This window comes from Mercenaria mercenaria, chromosome 4 (genome assembly GCF_021730395.1).
Source record: "Mercenaria mercenaria strain notata chromosome 4, MADL_Memer_1, whole genome shotgun sequence".
Lineage (NCBI taxonomy): Eukaryota > Metazoa > Mollusca > Bivalvia > Venerida > Veneridae > Mercenaria > Mercenaria mercenaria.
In genome coordinates this window covers 77,938,939-77,958,807 of record NC_069364.1, presented here as the reverse complement: position 1 = coordinate 77,958,807, position 19,869 = coordinate 77,938,939, and the positions used below count along the sequence as shown (strand labels likewise).

The window sequence follows — 19,869 nt, the reverse complement described above, 5'->3', positions numbered from 1 at the left end:
AAGTGCTTCTGGCAGAAACAATGTAACACTTACATAGGTATTCGAAGTGACTTTAAGGAATTGTAAAATGAATTTTAGAGTGGTTTTGAAGAATTTCAAGTCATTTAGCATGAAAGAACCCCACATAAAATTGAACTGGGACTCCGTTGGGATGACTTAATTTCGTTTGGATGTTATCATTCAGTAGGATGGGAACTAATTCCGGTGGGATCCCGATGATAACCCACCGGTGTTGGCGAGTAGATTTCCCAGTGGGATTCCACTGAATAGTGTTTTTGACTGCATTATTTTTTGTTGACTGTTTCTTTTTTCCTTTCAGCGCACCTCTAAATTTTTTTAAAGGGCTGGGCTAGAAAATGTTTATTAATAAAAAAAAGCAAATTTCAGCGTTGGTATAATTTTTTAAGACTTATTGACTATAGATACTCATGTTGATTTCAAATCCCAAGTCGATAACTGAAAAATCTATCCCAATTCAAGGTATAAATCAATCACAATTTTGAAAAATGCATAAAATATGGGTAAAAAATACCTTCACTAAATTCGCTTTAAATAGTGGTATTTAGGGTTGGTTACGGGTATTAAGTACATACTAGTAGTATTCACTTCATAAAGTACCGGAATATACCGTTTCCAATATTGGTACTCTTATCATACCTGAATTAAACTGAATGTCAGATTGTAATAAATTACAACAACAAAAAAATGAAAGGTTTAATGTTTTCTATAGTCCAAATTAAACTTTTAAAATTTTTACATAGACAACGTGTTGTAAAGCTTTACGAATATTCGTATTACAATTAATACCACATAATGATTATAAAGCGGGAAGCCTTGGCCATCTCCGTAAGAGTAACATCGGGCGAATTAAGGCCGAAGTCAAGTCAAGTCAAGTCATATTTATTTACAAGTCGGTATATAAACAGATAACATAAGCTCTTAAGAGCTTTTGAAACCGCCTACACAAAATACAAAGCATGTACATATATGTTATTATAAATAGATAGAGGATATTTGTTTGTTTTGATTGAATATGGAATATATCTCACTGAGAAGTGAGAAAATTTCAAATATTTTCACGAGCGCTTAGCGCGGGTGAAAATGTGAAAATAAAATTTTCGCACTTCGAGGTGAGATATATTCAATATTCACGAAAAACAAACAAATTTTCTTTTTATTTTATGCTCAATTACGTTGAGATGTGCATTTTCCAACTGTTTTAATCTCAGCGCGGGAAACAGACGCGCGTAAACAGATATGACGTCAGACGTGCCGTGACGTTATAAAGACGCATGCAACATAAAGTTCCATTTTGTTTTATTTTTTGCTGCATAACGGTATGAAATTCTCTTTAAGTAAAATAATTTGAATCGAGAAATATACTATAAAGAACAAAGTGCGACTACAATTTTCATTTTGTTTTAAGCAAATAATTTAAAATTCATACACAATGTAATGAGGGGGCGGAGCTATATCTCTCACAGTGTGAAAATATAGATTTCATATTTTCACAGTGTGGGTGATGAGATATGGAAATATTTAACTGATAGAATACAGTATTTCATTAGTTAGCATAAAATTAAACATAACATTCTACACAAACAAAATAAATATGAAAGACACATGTTACGTATTTAAAGACACTGATTCTGGTATGCAAGGTATGTGGCCTATGGTCTGCATATTGGCGGTAAGAGCCAATATACAAGACTGGACGATTGATAGACTTGCTTCTGTTTAGCATAAGCTACTGTATAGCTACTGTGCAGTAAATAAATTGCAGGTGATATGTGATTCTCACCTTTATAGCAAATCAGTTCTCACCTTTATAACGAGTTTAGAAAGCTTGTTTGAATTAGGGCTAAATAAACAAAGTGATAAGATACAACAGTGTTTTTATCATATTTTTGATAAATCAAGTTTTCTAACAATTACATCTCATCATTGCTGTTTTTTTATCAAAAATATAAAAAATGCATTCAGGCACATAGCTTTTAGAAATAATAAATTATGTGTATTTTGAACAATGATATATCTTTCTTGCTGGATTTATTATACACGAAAGAAACATTATTTAGACAACACAAGGGGAATTATGCATTTTAATATATAAAATCCTTCTGTCCATATTCCTTTTTTATCTATTAAAAATGCAACTGAACGCTTCCTTAAATAATTTCTAATAAAATCCAGCAATTATCTTTTTTCTGGTTTTATTTTGTTACTTTTGATAAAAAGATCATAATCATTGAATAAACAAACTTGTAATTTCTCTTTAAATAAATAATAAGTTTTAAATAATTATTTTATTGTTGAGGAATGAGAATTGTTTTGCTATAAGAGTTATAATTTAATTGGCCAGGAAATTATTCAACATGACTGAGCAATCGAAATTAGTATATTATCAATTAAAATGATTTTGTGTACATTCTGAAAAAAAAAACCCAACAAAAAAACCCCAAACAAACAGCACTTCAATCAATAAAATGCAAAACACAGAAATTAACCATTTTATCTGTAGGCAATAAAATTTATGATTCCCTGACAATAATTAGGCTACATGTCAAGTCTAAGGGGGTTTTATGGACCCTTATCAGAGTGGACCAGACAGGATCTTGTATATTGGGGATTAAAAAGTCTGGTAATTTTTTTTTTATTGGGGGGGGGGGGGGGGGGGGGGGGTCACTTATATAGGAGATTTTCTTTGCCTTTAACGCTAGGTATCATGGCTGATCAAAACTATACTATTTTCTGTGATATGTTCAACTGTTGCTAAAAGAAGAACCACCCCGACAGGCAACTTGGTCAACAGGCCATACATTTGATTGTGGTCCCTCCCAGCTTAAGATTAGTGACTGAAATTGACCGTAGGAAGTAAAGTACACTTAATAAATTGTCTGGCAGGGAGTTTCACAGTTTAGCAGCAGAATAAAGAAAAGATTTTTTGCCATAATTTACAGTATTAAAACGTAGTAAAACAGCTGTATATCTATATCTGAAACTTATTTCGGATTTTCTGTCATTTACCAGGTCGTGTAAATATAGAGGACCTTGCCTAAGAACTATTTTAAAAACTTCTAGTGCCACAGTCCTGGTTTTAACAATATTTCTTCATATGTACCTTGGTTGTCATCAAAATTAAACCGTAAAGCTCTGTTCTGCATTTTCTCGATTTTCTTAATATTTGTTTTATTACTGAAATACCAGGTTAAAGGGCAACACAATATAATTAAAATTTGGCATCATAAAAGACTGATACATTGCCATTCTACCATGTTTACATAAATATTTGCCAATACGTTTCATAATATTCAATTGCATAGAAGCTCTTTAACAAATATTTATCACATGAATATCAAAATTTAACATAAAATCAAGGTTTACCCCAATTAATTTTACTTCATCTTCACATTAATTTGCACATTACAAAAATTGAAAGTTAATTCTAGCTTATGTGTATCTTTGCCAAAAGCAATGCCTTGAAACTTTTCATGATTTGCTTTCATGTTATTAGCATCGAACCAGTCGATAAGTATGTTGCCTTGATCTTCTAGTGTTTTAACGAGATCAGATGGTGAATCACTACCATATATTCTAACATGACTTGATTTAATTTCAAGTTAAATAAAGAAGAAAAACCAAGCTCTGTATATTTTGTGATAAACAACTGTTGACGCGCGGACCGGTAAGAGAGCTTTATGACGTCAATTATGACGTCAAATTGCCACATGACGTCCGATACAGTACACCTCGCGTAAATGAAGTCCAGCATAGTATTTATTAAAACATATATCAGTGAGCATGTCAGCATGCAAACAATCAATGCCTTCTTGTGATTTATCGTCTAATTTACCACGGTTGATCGTTCAGATGTCTCGGTATTTAAACACTAGGGGTAACGCCCTCGCGGTTCAATTCCTACGCATCTGAACTCTGAACCGTGGTTAACTAGACGATAAACCACTCGAAGGCCTTGATTATTTGTTAAATAAAAAATTGTCATCCGCATATTTATACAAAAGATAAGAGGTAAGGGTAGATTTCTCGGAAGCACTGAGCACCAAAAACACAGCGACAGAGCCACGCATTTGCATAGTAGGCCCACAACAAAAAGAAGCTGTAATGGAGCAATATTTCAGACGGGTTGCTTCAAGCATCCAATAAGTACATATTAATTTATGCAAAATATAGATGGAGGAGACGGAAATTGTAAGGGGCAAAATTGGGTCGCGGGGGGGGGGGGGGGGGGGGGGGGGGGGGGAGAGGACGGGTACACAAAGGGAATGCCAAGTTGTACCATTTTTGATAAAATAAAATATGCCATTGATAAAATATTAAGAAACACAGGACCTAAAATTGATCCCTGAAGGACTCCCTTAATAATATTCCTAAAATTTCTGTAAGAAGAGCCTTATTGCTTTTTATCTGACAAATAGCTTTTAACAAGTTTTACAGCACTATCTGACAGCGAATTTGAATCGTTTCAGTATCGATACACGTTATTTGTTTATGAAAATGTTATTTATGTAATCTTTTCAATGGCAGTTTTCCATTTTCGGGTCGACGCAATATAAAATTTCAACAGAGAAGCCAGCAACAGTAAAACGAACAACATAGAAATTCACATAGAAATTCACTGTAATGTATTGATTGATTTTCATAGAATAAGTTCACTTATATTTTTTGACGGGAATCGCATAGAAAACAGTCCAATATGTCGCAATATAATATCAAAGGTGATTTTAGGCCCATTCTTTTTCGTTTTACTCTTATTTTATCATGATATATTGACGTGCATTTGCCTTCCCAATACGATAGTCTCCTTAGCAATCAACAACTTTGTCATAGGCGAGTTTTCAACTTAACTACAAGTTTGTTTGCAGTTTTCGCCATTTTGATAAAGGGAAGCTGCTCTCCACGCTTACTGTCTACGCTAAAATCTAAGATTGCCGTTTCTAGAAGTATTTTTTTATGAAATGAAATTATGCACTAACATATATAATCATTGTGTATAAGGAATTTTAATTTAAGCCCGATAAAGGGGGATTGTGGGAGGGGGGGGGGGGGGGGGGGGGGAGGGGAATGTTAATTGAATTCGTGTGATTTTAATTTGTCTCGTTCATTAGCTTTAGCTCTTTGCCGAAAAGCCAGCAACAGTAAAAAAGAACAACATAAAAATTCACTGTAATGTACCGATTGATTTAAATAGAATTAGTTCACTACTAGGATTTACACATCCAAAGGATCATCCGATATATTTGATTAAAGGTCCAATACTAAGGAAAGTGAACATTTTAATTTCTTTTAAAAAGCACAGAAACTATTTCATTTTATTGGAAAATGAAAGTTGGTATGTAGAAATTCGGAATTAATCGCAGTATATGTACAATTATTTTTCTATGAAGTATGAAGACAGTTAAAAAGACCTGGGGGGTCATTCTGTCGATTCATTGAAATTTCAACATAATACACATACATTTCTTTGAGTTCCAAAGACCTTCTGTAAATTTTGACCTGCCAATCTTCATTATTTAGTGTCTCGCAGAAGTCTATGCACTGGCTATGAAAAAAATTGCCAACTCACTTTCCCTTAGTAATGGACCTTTAAGATATCCCCAGTATGTTTGCTGATGTCGCAGTAAATTGTGTGTCATTTCTATGGTACTTCTGGATTATTCCTATCAAAATTACTCGTGTTAAAAAAGGTTAAGAAACTTGTTCTGAGCGGATGCATGGAAATCAGTGCCAGATTATTGAATATATATATATATGCAGAGCACATCTTGGAGCTTGTTACTATAATAGCAGTACAACCTCAATAAACCTTGGCAAAATTATTTGAATTTTGTGTTGCTTTCAAACCCATGCACTTTATTTTGTGTGCATGCATTTACTAATGTTTTTGCTAATTACTAATGCATTTACTTATTCTTTACAATCATAGTAATATCTCTTCCATGCCCTAATTATGCAAGTATTGAAAAGAAAAAGACATTAACATTGAAAATAAGACAAAAAGTGCATTAATTCTAAATATGAAGGAGTGGTAACTATCCATATATAGCATCCGTTTGTGAAGCATGTTCATTGTTGTAAATGCACATTGTTGCATTTTGCATGTTATACCATTTCTTCTCATTTTACTCTCTTTAGCCACTGCTGAAATTCAATTTGAAATCATGATTAAATCTTTTTAATAAGTAATAGTGATAAAAAAAAACATTTAATAAACATTAAAAGTAAACTTTAATTTTTTAATTTTTTTTTGCATTGAAATAATTTTAATTTTGGTTTATAATCAATTTTATGTGTGTATGTACAAACCTTTCTTATTTTATGACACATCACATTTTGTTTTTTCAGTGGCATACATTCAGATATAACTGTATGACTAATATTTAATGGTTGTGTTATTTTAGCTCCAAGTTCTGCCCTCAGGAATGTCAGAGCTCGTCCACAAGACATGCAAACAATCCGCATAGATTGGGATGAGCCAGAGATACCAAATGGAATCATTCAGGTTTGATTCTTTTTATTTATTTTTTTGTCAACAACAGAAGTTATATTTATATTCTGACCAACTTGGTAGTCTGTTGGTAGAGTGTCTACTTTAAGTGCTAGAGGTTATGGCTTCGTTCCTTGGTCATATCATACCAAAAACGTTAAGAAAGGTAATAGTAGCTTCTTCGCTTGGTGCTCAATATAAAGAAGACAGTTCTGGGATTGGTCAGTGTTATGCGTCTGAGTGAGGTATCAGGTCATGTGTCTGATATTCTAGTAAGGCAGCGCTACAATGTACGGCATTGCGCTCACTGTTACAAGTAGATGTCATTTTCTGAATGACTGAAAAATTGTTGAAAAAGACACTAAACCCAAAACACTCACACACTATATTTATACTTTACATACTGTTTGGAAAGTTTTTTGTACATCACCTGACAACTATACATTCCAGTTTTTAATGATTTTATCTCTTTGCCCTGTATAAGTGATGACTGGCTTGAATTTATAAAATAGAAATGTTTTATTGTTGTAAAGTTGACTAAAGAGATGCCGAGTAGGTTGGCTAGACCAACAAGGGTTGATTCTTAAATACTCATTTCCAACTTAATATCTTGATTAAACACTTCAGTTTGAGCTTTCATTGATATAATATCGATATTTTACTTTGTTTTAAAATGCTTGCGTTTGCTTCCATATGTGTTAAAATGGAATGAAATGATGCATTTCTTGTTTCCCTTGAACAGCACTTAAGAAATTTACACACATGATTTGACTAAATTAAATGGCATGCTCAACCAGTAAATACACCTTTTTCACAGGCTTCATCTATATCAAATGTTCTTTCATATTGATAATGGTTTTAATATGATCCATAATGCCTTCTTTTCACGTTGACAATAGCTTTGTACCCGCTTTTTATATTCTCTTCAAATTTCAATATTTTTGTATAATATGTAATGGGATAGACTAAGCAATGAAATATTTATGAGAAAATCTGTGTACTGGTAAGAACATCTCTACGAGAACTAGTACGCTCGATGGAAACGAACCATTTGCCTGAGTTGCATCATAAATTTGGTCTGAATATTCTGTATTTTGAGTTTTGCATTTGTACAAAAGGTCACCAAGAGTAAATTCTATGAATAAGGTTATAGTTCTCATTTACGTCGGCAATATATAAGAAAATACTATTGGCAAAATCCGAGTAATTTTAAGTTTTTGCAATTATTAAAAAGTGAAAACGTAACAGAAATCCGAAATCTCTCGATGTACATTTATAAAGCTTTTCAATTGGGAAATAGGTAGTCAAATGAATATTAATGTTAGAAACAACATAGATACTTACACCTAGAAAAATGTTATTAAAGACCCTTAAGTATTGTTGTCAAAACATAATATTTTCTTTTTTTGTTATATATTATTGTATTGTATTATGAAAGGCAAAACATTTGTTCTTTTGTCTCTCCCACAAAAGCAATTTCTGCGTTTTTTAATCTGAATGATTTTGGAAGTTTATATTTACAGGGTATTAAATCGGAAATGTCTTGCCATCTTGCCACGATTTTTGATTTTTAGATAAACTGTCTACATGTATTTATCATGCTATGTTAATAGATCTGATAAGATTTTCATGCATAATAAATGTTTGTTTGATTGATTGATTGATTGTTAAAGCTGAGAGTGATTTATTCTGTTTTGTTTGTTGAGATTCAATTTTACAGAAGCTTAATAATTCATAACATTTCTGTATATGGCATTTCATAATGGTTTGAAATGTTTGCAATTATGTTAATATTCAGTAAAATCTGTCAGTAAAATTTGTCACATTTGAAGAAGCACCTGGAATAACTAGTGCTTTTCAATCAAACCCTATATCATAGTGTACTCTGGGAAATCTCAGTTCACCAAGAAGTGGACATATACCAAGAAGTTGGCATATTCAGTCACATTGATGATATATTTAATTTTTACTTTCTGTTCATGTTTTAGGGATACAAAATATTCTACACTACCAACCCAGACCTGCCAGTTGTGCTGTGGATGAACCAGGAGGTAGCGGGGGAGAACAAGATGACCACAATCAGTGATTTGATCCCCAACAACACCTATACAATCTGTGTGCTGGCCTACTCCAGCATGGGGCAAGGTCCATTGTCTGTACCAGTGCAAGTGATGACGAGACAGGAAGGTATGTATTGTCAGTGTTTTCACTGGCTGCAGATGGGTTGGATCAAGTATAGTATAAGCAAAAAATAATTCTGGTTTAAGAAATGAGTAATTTTGTTACTGAATTGTATTATAAGGCTATATACTTCAGAATACAAATAAATCTTATAGCCCTAATTCCTAATAGTTATTGTTTCAAGTAAAAAAGTAATTCGTAAGGAATTAATAAAATCTATAGACATTGATCTATGCATATAATGGCGTTCAAACAGGTCGACAAGGTGGCAGGTCGACAGGTTGACAGGTCATTATTGTATAAATATAATTGTGATGACAGGTTGACAGGTCGACAGATTGACAGACCAAAAAGCATTAATCTATAAATAAACATTTTGATACATTTATTTTTCAATATCTACAATTGACTTAATCATGATCATCTTGTCAACGTGTAAACCTTTCGACCTGTAAACCTGTCGACCTGTCAGTTAGTGTGTCAGATGTTTGTGCTTTCAACTTGAAAAATGCTGAGTACATAAGTGGAAGTCTTGACTGAAAAAAAATTTGATAACCAGTTTGCAAGGAAAAACACAATGTCAAGCTTTGCTACCTTTATGAGTGTAACAACCAGGGGAATGAGATGACATTTTGCTGATTTGAACCTCTCATTGAAAATGTGCAAGTTTCTGCTATATGTGACTGGTTTGAGTGAAATCATTTCGTCTTATAGTAGTTGTACTATTTCTAAGTTCTCCACTAATTGTGTCTTTTCCTTAGAAATTACATTTCCAAAAATTTCCATGATCAAACTGGTTTATTTTCTAGTTGATTGAACAAAACTGGTTAAGAAAATAATAAAGGTTGTTATTCTAAGAAAAGGTTTCTAATGTCATGGTTTAGAAACATCACTCTGCATGCGAAATGTATTGGTGCATGAAGCAATATGCACACTGAGCGTATGTTGCGTTTGTTCGCATGTCGTGTAACATGAAAATGCGTTGGCACAAGCCACCCTACATGCTTCAAATAAACAGTGATTTGCAAAATCCAGTGTGCGGTCAGCGTAATATGTTGCATGCTGTGTCAACAAATTTTGTTCTTTATGTTCAGTGTTTAGAAAAATGGCAAATACACTGCCATGAAACAGGTTCTGGTGACAAAATTTGAAAACATAGGCTAATGATCTGTCCAATCAGTACATGTCAAAAATTTGATTTAATTAATTATAAACCTGAAACGTTATCTTCAACACAACATTTTTGACTTTATTGTAAATTGAAAGCAGACTTGTTTGGTGTCAGTTGGTTTTGCTACATTATAACATATCCATATTATAATCATATATATGTACATAATAGATATTTAATCATTTTGTATGATAAACATGTAAGAATGCTTAGTCTAAAGAGCATACATTACTATGTTTTAAAGCACTACTTTGCGTCAAGCTCATTCTTAGCACAGTTAAAAGGGAAGAGACAAAGCTATTTTATGTACATACGAATAATCAAACACATAGACTAGCTTTGTTTAAATCTCTTCATTTTATTAACACATTAAAGAGTTGAAAAATCCTTTATAAGATTTTTTTTTTTTTTGGGGGGGGGGGGGGGTGTTATTTTGACTTTAAATAAAGTTAAAGGGACTGAACTCCAGATATTGGCTGCAAATGACATTTCTTTAAAATCGAAGTTTGATCATATTATTGAACATTGAAACATTTTTTGTTTTGTTTCTGAACTATTTAAAAAAAATGCTAAATCAAGAACAAAAAGACATATTGTGAGTTAGGACCCGAACCTGGGTTGCCTTAGTAATGAAAACTTCCGTACCATCTTAACCAGTACACCGCAGAGGAATTCATACTGAACGGATCGTTTATATAAAGCTTTATAATTTAGACATTTTATTATCAGTACCCTAATAACTAGCAATATATTTTAATAAGCATCAGGTTAATAACATGATGGGTGAAAATTACCAAATTAATGGGTGAAGGTTAACAAGTTTATGGGTAAGGGTTAAAATGTTGATGGGTAAGGATGAACAAGTTGATGTGTAAGGGTTATCAATTTTATGAGTAAGGATTAAGAACTATATTTTTATCAGTATTCTTAACAGTTACCGAGTCGTATCCATCAAATTATAACGAGTTAGGTTGTAAACTTGCTGTTAAGATGTAGAAAATTTGCCCTTCTATTTGACAACTACTCTTTTTCTATCTTCTCGAATGTTTATCTCTCTCTCTCTTTCTTAATTCTGTGTTACTTTTTGAAAAAATGTCAGTTTAAATAAAGTCAGTTTACATTATTCCATATTCCTAAAATGGTGGAAAATCAGCAAATATACATTTATACTCTACAAAGATCTCAACTTCCACTGTCTTCAAATATATTTGATTTTTCTCGTATGAACAGAGAACCAGAGAACACAGCTCACAAACTGCAACCCTGTAGCTAGTCCATGCTATTCCCGACAATAATATGTCAAGATCAAAGCTCACTGACACTCAGTTTCTCATTCCATACTATCCATTGAGTAGTTAAAGCCCTGTCTTGCACAGACGAACATTAAAGGTGCAAAATAAAGACAAATGAATAGACATAAATCTTAAAAAAGACTACACATTTTGAAATATAGTACTAAACATTACGATAGCCGTGCAATATTCCCTTGAATTCAACACAGGTACAGAGAAACAAATGATTGTTTCTGTATTTTCTTAGACTGACATGGGTGGTCATTTTGTCCTACTTTCATGTTTATCGTTTTTCCGTAATCGGTCGGAAATTCTTCGGGATCTCGTGATTTTAAAATTGTTTCAAACGAATATCCGTTTAAAGACACGCGACAAAATAAATGTATTTCCATGATTGTAAAAAATATTTAGGTAAATTTCAAACACATTTTGTTTCTGCAGTGTAAGACAGTTATTCATTTATATTCTTAAAACTATAATGAAAAGAGATTAACTGAAAAAGTTTGCAGACGAAGTTGTAAAAACACTTTATTCGTGAAGGGCCTGAATTGTCCTCCCGAAAACTTGTAGTATAGCTGTATATTACCTGTATTATAAGAATGATTTTCATGAAGTTTTTGTGAGTTACAAAATTGTTGAATTCCATGTGCTAAGTTTGTAAAAATCACGTTATGGGCATATAATATATTTTGCATATATTTATAAATAGCCTGGTTTCGGAGGATTCTTCCGAAAAAATCCGAAGATGCTCGACGGGTTCGTAAGCAGTCGGAAAACATACTTTCGGTTTGACATAGGCAGCATGTTTTGTTTATTTGTTAATTATTCTTGAACATATTCATGACTATTTGGTCAGATCCGATGCAGTGGGCCATATTTTTAAGATGTCTCAGCTACAAACTCTGGTTTTCATATAATACTCGTTCGAGTTTTAGTAGTGGACCTTTAAAGATCATTGTAATTTGACATCTATCGGACAACCGTTTTCATTTACTACACAACTAAACAGATGTTTCCATCTACCACTCATGCAAACAAATGTTTCTATCTACCACATAGTCAAACAAATGTTTCCTTCTACCACACAACCAAACATATGTTTTCATCTACAACGCGACCTAACAGATGTTTTCATCTACCAAACGGCCTAACAGATGTTGTCATCTACCAAACAGCCAAGTAGATATTTTAATCAACCTCACAACCAAAAAGGATTTTCATGTGTCACACAACAAGACAAATGTTTAATTTACTACACAGTCCATCTACCACACAGTCAAATAAATGTTGCCATCTACGTCCAAGTCAAACAGAAGTTTCCATCTGCCACATAGTCAAACAGATATTTCCATCTGCCACCTAGTTAAACAGATGTTTCCATCTACCACACAGTCAAACAAATGTTTTCATCTACTACTACACAACCAAACATCTGCACCCCCTCCCCAAAGTACAGCTTGAGGATCATTTAACCTGATTTAACTTAATAAGAAAAAGAGATTTATTTAATTAAGACAGACCGACCTCTGAAAAATATAAAAAATGAGTATTGTCAATTGCTTTGTTGACCATTAGGTGTAAATTTAGAATTACTGGTGCATTTGAGGTAACTGACCATTAAGACGCTGGACATATTCTGTGCAATATCTTAATGTTCTAATTCTACTTCGGTTTTTTCGGCACTTACTGCAGCGGCCTTACTTACGAGGCGGGAAATGCTAATATTGCATATGGAGAATATGCAATCAAACGGAAATTGCAGATTACGGTTATGGGTCTACCACCTTAAGATTGTTGCTATCCATATGAACAAATGATGGTCTTTTCAACAATGATTAATTATTAAAGTTAGAGGAATATGGAATATACTTAAAATTGAAAAGCATTTTGTGCATTGGCATCCTTCAGGTGTTTAAATTACTATGTAAAATACTTATCTCGAAACAGACATAAGGAATAAAAAACAAACTCTTCTCTTTCTCTATTTAAAATGTTATGTTTAGTGTTTAGTTTCCCCCAATGCTATACTAAATTTTCCTTTTTTTCTTTCTTTTTGGCTAAAATATACACCATGTTGCAAAATACAAAATTTAAGTATTATTGTTTCTTTAAGGTTACCGGTAGTAAAGGAGTTTCAGTTTTGAACTTCATACTCTGTAGTTTTGTGAAGGGCTTAATTGTAAGCTTTATGAAAAATAGAGAAAAGAATGTGTTATAATCTTAATTTTAGCATTCTGAATGAAGACATAATGCCCGTTGTCTATGTAATGTCTTGTATGTTTATATGTGTATCGCCATATACTAGTTTAACTTTCTTTTTCTGGAGTCTGTAAATATTCTATTTTAATTTTTTTTGGTTCTGAAGCTATCAACAAACTTTAAAACTTTTTTTACCAGTGCATGTAATGCATATTGCTGAATGACTTAATGTATTCCTAGTGTATGTATTTCACTTTAGATATTGTCCAGCATTTAAGTTCTTAGAACCTGCAGCCAAAATATTTTGGTAGAAATGTTGGCCGTAAAATTAAAAAAATTAAACAGGACTTACCTTGGTGAAGTCGAAGTTTGATTTGACGAAATTCTTCGACGAACAAGAATTAACAGGGGTTAGTCCATTACTTGGAATCTAATATCTTTATATTTTCTTCCTGAACTTTTATTTTGTAATGCATAAGTGGTTCAAATGAAGGAAATAAACCTTTGTATACAACTGGATTACATAAAATGGACATTTCACGGTTTTTGTAAAACTTTAAACATTGCAATGCAGTCATTGTTGATTAAAAAATAGATGGTGGTACTGTGGTAGAAAGGGGGTTCGGGGTGAACGAGTATGAAAATGTTTATGTCCAGACCAGTAAGGGGTTTGAAGTTCAGTTCAATTGAAAATTCAAAGGGTTCAACAAAATCTTACAACAAATAATCTTAGCTTGAAGTAAAAAATAAATTAAAGAGCTATCAAACAGACGTGGGGATGTCTTGCCTCAATTTTTTTCCTAAACTCTGATTCAAGTTTGATCTTCAACCAGAACTATGTACAGCCTACATGTTGGCACTTAGATAACGGCGGATGTGCCACATCTTAATTTGACAGAAGATAGTATTCTTTTAGTTATTTGTCCATCATCTGTTTCATGTTAGAATTTGTCAGTTACTTCTAAGGCTCAATTGGGTTGAATCAGAGAAACCCGGGACAGGTTACATTTTGTAAATTCTAATAAGCACCTATTTCCTTTTGAAGTGGTAAATTGAGACCCTAAAAGTTAGCAATAAAATGTGTTCTTAATTAATTATTTAAATTCTAATTGAAATTACCTGGTATGTGATTAGTAAATGTCAGCACTTTTGTCCTATTCTAGTGCCACTGGTGACCTTTGTCACTTTGTTACCTTTGCTCTGAGAAGCAGTGGAACCTGCGGTTACATAACTGAGATATAGTTGAATTTCAGCTTAAACCCGATACCAAGGAACAAAGAGACAACTGAAATATTTTTCTGCCAGTCTGGTAGATATTAAACAATGTAGGGTGAGCACTTTACACAAGTCTGATATAGGGTTAGGAGTTTCAGAAAGAATAAGTACAAAGGAGTATGTTCATTTGGCCTTACAGGTTGGCATTGGGAATGTTTTGAAAAGTTAATCATATCTCTAACAATTTCCAATCTAAACTGTTTTAGCAGCCAGTGATTCTATCAAAGACCTTGGTAATAATCTTTACAGTATTTAACAGTCATTGCAGCTGTTGGAAAGTGGTGTCAAACAGATATCAAAGAATGGTGATATTTTGTATTTTTTAATAGTTGGTCATTACTACAGAAAATTTATATTTTGTTTTAAACTCAGTGTTTGATTTTCCGGGATGGGGGCATTGGCTGGCATGGAAAGAATGGTTTCTTAAAGTTATCTTAAGTTGTAGATAATTCAAATGTTGTCAACTATTAGAAAAATCTGCTCAGTAGTACTTATACAGATATGTCAAAGGCTGAGCGCAAAACTATAGTATCATAGGCAGTAACAGTAGTTTGGCGCTAAGTACTCTATGTACATTTCAGAATTTTTGCATGGATGAATTATTCGTTTTGTTTTGTTTTTCTCAAAAATAGAAATTATTTTCTCCCGCAAATAATTTACTTTATTTTGCAAGGAAAACTTTAAACACCGTTGCTAGTCATCATAAGCAGTTGATGACCTTCGGGTATTAAAGTCCGTTATGCATGGTTTCTGGTTTACATGATATCATTAGGCCAGGTACCAGTTTAACTAACGGTATATAAGCACAATAAATCCGTGCAAATTTCTCTTTCTCGATTCATCACCGGAGATAAAACTGATCTGCTAAAATCTAAATATTTACTTGCTGCCAAAAAACTAAGTTTATTATGCCACGTGACTGCGGTGTACGGAGGAAGACTCGTGCTGCTCTTGGGCCAAGTCAAAAAGGCGCTGTCTGTCGAAATGTCCACGCTAGACGGGATATAACATAAATCATGCCAACTTCAAATATGCCAATGATGATGCTGCTATCGTCACTTACTAATTGATTCAGGCTGTCAGTCAGACTCAGCATGGTGACTGAAGGACCCAAGCGAGTAACTGTTAGCTTAACGAAATATCCCTAAATTGAGGCGTCACGTTCACAAAAGCCCGCATAGAACATTTATTATTTAGTATCACCGCTTTAAACTTTCAGCTCTGCTTGATAATAAATATAGGTTGAGTTCTGTTGCCTTTTTAAATCAGATATTGCCTTAAGGTAATGTCAAGTAAAGTTATATAGAAACGGACGAATTTATACAAAAATACCTGTAAAACTTCATACAGCGCTATAGTAAATAGTTATTTTGTTTTTATCGTAAATACATGAAAACCGCTGCGAGCACAAAATTCGGACTTTCGGCCAGGAAATACAAAATAAAAAAAAATAAAAAATAAAAAAGAAAACAAAATTAGAAAAATATTTGATAATTAAAAAATGGCAGCAATTTATAAGCATGGATCATTCGTAAAACGGCATGGTCAAACATACTTCTAACGGTTAACGTATATAATATTTGCCGACATGGCATATTCAACGAGGCGTGTATTTATAAATAAGATGTGTATTGTACTAATCGATATATAGCATAGATCGGACGTAAATAGAATGTGAACAATAAGTTACTGCGTTTTCTGAATAAGTTTTAAATGATTTAATGTTTTAAATGTTGTTATAATAAAAAGTAGGGTATGGACAGTTCATGGCCATTAAATGTGTTGTATGCAAGTCAGAAAGGGAACCACGGGTCTCTTTATAGATGATTTTGCTAATTAACAACTCTAAATAAATAACATCAAACATTTTATATCATTTATTTTATTTTAATTTTTCGGAATTTTTGACAAATTTAATCGAAAAATAACAGTTCAAACATTACAAAAACGAAAATTATACCTCAACCAATACCGACATGTTCTGTAAATAATATCCTGACTTTGAACTAAGGCCCCTCCCCCTTTTTACATATAATACAATTACGATTTGGATCACATCCAGGACAACAGGTCTCAAAATTCAAATTTTGCTCGGCATGCAATTTGTTGGTTTTACTGGAGGCGGGTAGGGCTGCGCAGTGCGGCGTAATTAAATAAAAATGAATAAAACAAACAAACATAAATTTTACTTTCATAAGACACTTCTTTAGAGAGATTCATTGCAAAGCTGCACTTTCAACAGATTTACTCGGATATTTAAGAATTTTTGGCTGAATCGAGACTAAATGCGGAATGACCAATTTATATAAAATTTGCACACAACTTGTATTGGTATAATGTCTTTGTTCCTTTCGAAAACTGGCCAGATCCCGTCATGAGTTCAAGATAAATGTTCCCTTAGATTTGCTATTTTTGATTTGCAGCCATATAGAGACTTCATTTATGGTTTGATTTGATACAAACTTGCAAAATATCTTCAACAACAATAAATCTTGGATTCCATGGTGAATCTATCAGATCCACTTACACACAACTTAAGTCACAATAAGATCGCGGTTGTTTTCGAAAACCAGCTAGATTCCATCATTGATTCTAGAGTTACCGCCCCTTTGGGGCAAAATTTTCTTTTCTGAACTTTTCAGCCATATAGAGGTTTTCATTTATGCTTTGATTTGACACAAACTTGCACAGAATGATTATCTTGATAATCTGTAGGCCTGGATCGAAACTAGATCATGTCGGGTCAAAAACTAGGTCATCAGGTCAAAGAAAAGGAAAAGTTTGTAAACAACCTAGAGGCCCCAGTTATGAACATGTCTTTATGAAACTTACTCAGAATGTTTATCTTGATGGTTCCTAAGCCAAGTTTGAAACTGGGTCATATAGGGTCAGAAACTAGGTCACTCAGTGATATCAAAGAAAAAGCGTGTTAACACTCTTGTTCATTTGATGTGCATGAAACTTGGCCAGACTGTTTGTCTGTATGAAATGAATGAATTTTTATCTGGGTCATGTGGGGTCAAAAACTAGGTCACCAGGTCAAATCAAAGAATAAGCATGTTTACACCCTAGGGGAAGGGGCCCACATTTTTTATTCTATCTTCATAAATTTTGGCCAGAATGTTTGTTATCATAAAGTCTTGGATAAGTTTGTATCTTGGTCACGTGGAGTCAAAAACTAGATCACTAAGTCAAATCAAATCAAAGAAATGTTTGTTTACACTCAACATGCGTTTTTTTCAAATCTTACCGAAGATTGGTCAGAATATTTGTTTCCATGTAATCACTGGATAAAACATGTTTACACTGTTATGGTGTTTACACAGGTGAGCAGCCTATGGTCATCTTGGCCCTCTTATATAAATGTATAATAAATTCAATGTGGAAAGTCACAAATGTAATATTCTTTTTATCACGTGAAAGCTTTTCCAGCCGAAACATAAAACATTCTACTTTCTTTAAATATTATAAGCATATTAATTTGAACAGTATCTCCGATGCTTGAAACGACGTCGACATCAAAGCTTTAGTGTATTATTAAATTTATGTAATGGCTTTATTTCAATCCCGCGACGACAAACATGTGATAAACTTTAAAAATGTGGAAACTCCCCAGGTCGCTCAACACAACAAAAACGAAATGTTGCAAAACTTTTTTTACCAGTGAATGTTATGCATTTAGCTGAATGACTTAATGTAGTCCTAGTGTATGTATTTCACTATAAATCTTGACTGGCATTTAAGTTCGTAAATGTTAAAGTTTCTGCAGACAAAACATTTTGGTATAAATTTTATTCGTAAAATGATCAGGGGTTAGTCCATTACTTGAAGTTCTAATATCTGTGTATTTTTCCTCCTGAACTTGTATTTTGTAATGCATTTAAGTGGTTCAAATCAAGGAAACAATTAAATTACATGAAATAAACATCTTTTGATTTTCTAAAATTTTGAATAATGCAGTGCAGTCATTGTTAATTAAAAATAGAAGGTAGTAGACATTTACGGATTAAGTCTACGTGGACTGTGGACACCTAAGGCGATAGATTTTTCAAGGGGACCGTCTCAACATAGTTTTATTATATTATGCGCGATATGAAAAAGAGTTTATAACGGCAATAGGTTTTGAGTTATTATATCATCACTATGCGGTAGGTGATATAAAATTTGGATGTGCCTGTTTTTAGCTCGACTTTTCGAAGAAAAAGTAGAGCTATTGCATTCACTCCGGCGTCGGCGTCGGTGTCTCCGTTGGTTAAAATTTTTGATAAAGTCAAATATCTCTGTTACTGTCAAAGCTATTGACTTGAAACTTAAAATAATTACTTACTATCAAAGTCTACCCAAGGAAGAACAATCACCATAACTCTGATTGATTTTTACAGACTTATGCCCCTTTCTAATTTAGCATTTCTGGTTATAGTTTTTGATAAAGTTAAATATCTCTGTTACTATCAAAGCTATTGACTTGAAACTTATAATAGTTATTTACTATCGAGGAAAAATAATTCCCATAACTCTGATTGAATTTTGATAGAATTATGCCCCTTTTAACTTAGAATTTATGGTTAAAGGTTTTGATAAAGTCAAATATCTCTGTTACTATCAAAGCTATTGACTTGAAACTTAAAATAATTATTAACTATCGAAGTCCACACCAGGAAAAACAATCTGCGTTACTCTGATTTGTATTTTGATATAATTATGCCCCTTTTTAACTTAGAATTTTTAGTTAAAATTTTTGATAAAGTCAAATATCTCTGTTACTATCAAAGCTATTGACGTGCAACTTAAAATACTTATTTACTATAAACGTTTACACCAGGAAAAATAATCCCTATAACTCTGATTTGAATTTGACAGAATTATGCCCCTTTTTAACTAAGAATTTTTGGTTAAAGTTCTTGATAAAGACAAATATGTCTGTTACTACCAAAGCTATTGACCTGAAACTTAAAATACTTATTTACTATCAAAGTCTACACCGGGAAAAACAATCCCTATAACTCTGATTTGAATTTTGACAGAATAATGCCCCCTTTTATATTACAGTTTTTGGTTAAAGTTTTTGATAAAGTCAAATGTCTCTGTTACTATCAAAGCTATTGACTTTAAACTTAAAATAGTTATTTACTATCGAAGACTACACCAGGAAAACAATCCTCATAACTGTGATTAGAATTTTGACAGAGTTATGTCCCTTTTTAACTTAGAATTTTTGGTAAAAGTTTTTGATATTTTTTTTTTTT

At 32.8% G+C, this 19,869-nt stretch overlaps 1 protein-coding gene across 1 annotated transcript in view; it reads left to right on the top strand.

Moving 5' to 3' along the window:
• Positions 1-19,869, top strand: part of LOC123552228 (receptor-type tyrosine-protein phosphatase delta-like) — a 71,488-nt gene that overhangs the window by 21,194 nt on the left and 30,425 nt on the right. Inside the window, exons 2-3 of the mRNA XM_045341705.2 lie at positions 6,420-6,520; positions 8,494-8,692. Coding sequence (XP_045197640.2) covers positions 6,420-6,520; positions 8,494-8,692 — 300 coding nt within the window. The remainder of the gene's footprint in view (positions 1-6,419; positions 6,521-8,493; positions 8,693-19,869) is intronic.